The sequence below is a fragment of the Manihot esculenta genome, chromosome 16, assembly GCF_001659605.2.
Source record: "Manihot esculenta cultivar AM560-2 chromosome 16, M.esculenta_v8, whole genome shotgun sequence".
Taxonomy (NCBI): domain Eukaryota; kingdom Viridiplantae; phylum Streptophyta; class Magnoliopsida; order Malpighiales; family Euphorbiaceae; genus Manihot; species Manihot esculenta.
In genome coordinates this window covers 24,196,635-24,201,085 of record NC_035176.2, presented here as the reverse complement: position 1 = coordinate 24,201,085, position 4,451 = coordinate 24,196,635, and the positions used below count along the sequence as shown (strand labels likewise).

General features: G+C 39.8%; 1 protein-coding gene across 1 annotated transcript; it reads left to right on the top strand.

Annotated features, from left to right (window-relative positions):
* Positions 1 to 212: 212 nt before the first annotated feature.
* On the top strand, positions 213 to 1,150 carry LOC110603259. Its single transcript, XM_021740960.1, has 2 exons — positions 213 to 357; positions 741 to 1,150. Exons 1-2 carry the CDS (start codon positions 213 to 215, stop codon positions 1,148 to 1,150), a joined length of 555 nt encoding a protein of 184 aa, XP_021596652.1.
* The last annotated feature ends 3,301 nt before the right edge of the window (positions 1,151 to 4,451 follow it).

Here is a 4,451-nt window from a genome sequence, read left to right as displayed (position 1 = left end):
GGTCAAAAGGATCTTGCTGTTGGGGAGGATGAAGCTATAGGTTCGAAAGTTGGTGTAACTATTGTTGATCCTAAACGGCGACGAATGGGACCCGATCACAAGAAGGTCAATGGGGAGAGGTCCACTGTGGTACATGGTTCAAGCAGTGTAGGCAGTAATCAGTCAAAAAATGGAGTAGTGGCGGGTCCTAGGGTTCAGGCCCGCCAATCACAATGAGTTGTATTAGTTGGAACTGTCGTGGGCTTGGTAACCCACGAGCAGTTCAGGCCCTGAAAGAGATGCTCAGGGTTAAGAGGCCAAACTTTCTTTTCTTAATTGAAACTTTATATGATTCTACTAGGGTGAATGAGATAAAAGGTTTGTTGGGCTTTGATGATTTTTTCAGTGTGGATAGTTTGGGTCGTAGCGGAGGGCTGGCTTTATTGTGGAGGTCAGTTTCTTCTATCTCTCTCTTAAGTTCATGCAACATCATATTGACACAAAAATCTGCATGGATGGTGTTGGTACTTGGCGCTTGACAGGGTATTATAGTGAAGCTAACCGTGGCTCTCGTCACTTATCTTGGTAGAGACTGCGTATGTTGGCATCTCATCTTGAAGCGCCCTGGGTGTGTTTGGGTGACTTCAATGATATTCTTTCTCCATCTGAGAAGTGAGGTGGTCGACCCCAACCTCCACGCTTGATCAATGGGTTTCGGAAGGCTCTTTGTGATTATGGTCTTATGGAATTTCCTATGACAGGATACCCATTTACGTGGGAGCATAGCAGAAACAGTGGTAGTTGGGTGGAATCTAAGTTGGATCGTGTTCTTACTAATGCTCAATGGCATGCCAGGTTCTCTAATTCTTCAGCTAAAGTGATGGGTTTCTCTACGTCTGACCATCTACCTATCCTGCTTGTAGTTAAATGTTTTGTGGAACAACGCCATGTCCATCGGTTCCATTTTGAGAACACATGGCTTCGTGAGGCTGATTGCCGGAACCTAATTTCTGATATTTGGCAATTTTCTTCAGACATGGATGCTGCGGGTAAGCTTGAGGCCTGTCGTTTTGCTCTCAAATCTTGGGGTATAAATCTTCGTCTTCAGCACAAAGCAGAGATGGATGAGTGTCTTATTGTCATGTCCCGTTTACGCGGCTCTCGCCTATAGGAACATATAACTGAGATTATACGAGCTAAAGCCCGCTTCTTTCACCTCCTAAACCTCCGTGAGATCTTCTGGAAGTAGCGGGCCAAGCAATTTTGGCTTAAGGAGGGTGATGCTAATACTTGTTTTTTCCACCAGTCTGCTAGTGCTCGGAAAAGGAAAACACGATTGTCAAACTACTGGATGATTCAAATGTATAGCGGGACAAGAACTCGGGGCTGGAGGATGTGATGACTGATTACTTTGTGACTCTTTTTACTTCCCACGGTTGTAATTCTGAACATGTACTGCAGTGTGTCCCGACGTTGGTATCACAGGATCAGAATGCTTCTCTCTTAGCACCATACAGTTGTGATGAGGTAAGGTCTGCAGCCTTTTCCATGAAAATTGATAAATCTCCTGGGCTAGATGGTTTCAATCTTGGTTTCTTCCAGCAGTATTGGGATATTATTGGTCATGATGTATCTAGTTTTTGCATTGAGTGTCTGCATTCCGGGTCTATTCCTCTGAAGCTGAATGAGACGGCTTTAGTTCTGATTCCAAAGAAGTTTGTGCCTGAGCAAATGAGTGACTTGCATCCTATAGCCCTCTGTAATGTGGTCTATAAGATCATCACTAAGATAATAGTTAATCGGCTTAAGTCCCTTCTGCCCACCATCATCTTGAAGAGTCAGAGTGCTTTTATTGCTGGTCGAAGTATTCAGGATAATATAATCTTAGCTTTTGAGGCCTTGCATGGTTTCAAAGTGCATCAAAGGAAGAAAGAGTTCTCTGGGGCCCTCAAAATGGATATCAGCAAGGCCTATGATAGACTTGAGTGGGGTTTCATTCGGGATATGCTTCTTCGACTAGGTTTTGCACAGCAATGGGTTGCTTTGCTGTTATCTTGTATCTCCACTGTTCGTTATTGGGTCCTGCATGATAGCAAGGAGTTAGGCCCTATTGTTCCTACAAGGGGGTTGAGGCAAGGAGACTCCTTATCGCCGATTCTTTGTGCCGAGGGGCTTTCCCGTCTCCTGCAAAATTGTATGAGCAGTGGAAGCCTTCATGGGTATAGGATTTCTCGGGGTGGCCCCTAGATTTCTCACCTTTTTTTTGCGGATTATAGCCTAATCTTCTTCAGAGCAAATGTTCAGGAGGCTTTGGAACTCAAGCGTATCCTTCGCATATATGAAAATGCGTCTGGACAGGTGGTTAACTTTCAGAAATCATCTATCTCCTGGAGGGGCTTATTGGAGGATTGGGAATGGCCGGTCAGTTTCAGTCTGGGGGCAGCCCTGGTTGAGAGAGATGCCTGAGTCTCTAGTTTCCACAACCCCTCCTATGAACTGTGCTGGAGTTGTTGTTTCAGATTTCATAATTAACCACAGATGGAACGAGAGTTTAATTGCACAGGTGTTCAATGAAAGAGACAGAAGTTGTATTTTGAACATCCCTCTTAGTCTTTCATCGTGTTCGGATGCGTGGTGCTGGAAATTCGAGTCCAAAGGTCACTATTCTGTTAAGAGTGCATATAGGTTCCTAGTTGATGGCTATCGACATAGGGAAGGGATCGAGATATGGAAAAGGTTCTGGAAAGCTAAAGTCCCCCCAAAAGTGCTTAATTTCTGCTGGCGGGCTCTAGTTAATGTTGTCCCTTGCCTCTCGTCTCTTCAGTCCAAGAGAGTCTCGGTTGATCCTTCATGCCCGTTGTGTCATGCAGCCCCTGAGAATGTCTTGCATATTCTGATTCAGTGCCCTTTTGCCCGCAGCTGCTGGTTAAGCTCGCCGTTGGGTTGGCCTGCGCCTTCTGCATCCTCACTAAATGAGTGGTTTTCTTTAGCCTTCTCTTCTGCTTTTGTGGAAAATGCCTCTCTTATGCTAATGATCTTATGGGCTTTGTGGCAAAATAGGAACAATGTTGTTTAGAAGGGCCAGGGTCAGACTGCAAGTGGTGTGTTCTTCATGGCTCTAAATTTTTTGCAGCAATGGAAAGAAGCTCGTGTCGATTCATCAGTAAGCACCATTGTCGACTCGGCTCGCCCGATTTGGTCTCCTCCACCGCAAGGTTGGATCAAGGCGAACATTGATGCCTCTTTAAGCTTGCAACGGGTTCGGTAGGCTTCGGTTGTGTAATCCGGAATGATGATGGGAGTTTTATGGCTGCTATAGCAGGCTCTTTTTATAGCCAGATGGATGCAAAGTGTACTGAAGCTATGGCATTTCGGGAAGCATTGAGCTGGATTAAAGAGTGTTGATGGGATCGAGTCCTTTTCGAATTGGATGCTCAGGTACTTGTGATGTCAGTTAATTGTGCTTTGTTGGATGATTTATCGTCTTTTGGCCTCTTGGTTCAAGATCGTAAACTGCTTCTATCTAGTTATGAGGAAGCAAAATGTGTTTTTGTTCATAGATCTGCGAATGATGTCGCTCATGTTCTAGCAACATCGGCTCATTCTGAGTCAGGTCAAGGAGTTTGGGTTGATGTCCCTCCTCCTCATATTATTTCTCTGTTCTCTTTGAATTAATGAAGTTTTCTTGTCCTTTTAAAAAAAATATATATTTTTAATTTAAAAAAATAAAGATATTATTATACTTTTAATTTTAAAAAATGAATGAAAAACATTAAAATTTAAACAAATTGTGTATAAAGAAATTTAAATATTTGATTTAAAAAATATAAATTTATCTGTAAATTATATTAAAATTTAAAAATTAATATATAATTTATTTATTTATTTAAAAATAATAATAATAATATTTTGATATTTTTAACAATAAAAGTAAATTATAAAACCTTCTATTTAAATGAATTCATTATAAAAAACTTTAAATATTATAATTTTAAAAATATAAAAATTCATATTAATGCTAATATTTAAAATTAAAGTTTAATTTACCCATTTTCTTATCTTATCACAACACATGTGCGTACCCTTTTTCTTATCTTATCACAATACACGTGCGAAGATACGTGCAAGTCAAGCAACTATCTTTTTGTTTTTCTCCCAATTCTTTGGTTTTTGTGGGTACTCGAGTGGGAACACACGAAGACAATAAAAATTTACGAGCCAAAAAAATTACAATAAATATGCTTTTTCTCCTTACTATTCGTAAATTAAGTAATATTTATTCATTTATTAATATATATTTATATTTTTTAATTTTTTAATATAATAATTTTATTTAATTCATATAATTTAATTATTTTAATTTTAAATAATAACTCTATGAATAATATATATATATATAGTTAAAATAATAATTAATATTAGATGGCTCGTCTTTCCAAATCACTTGAATCATTAATACTGTATGAAATTCT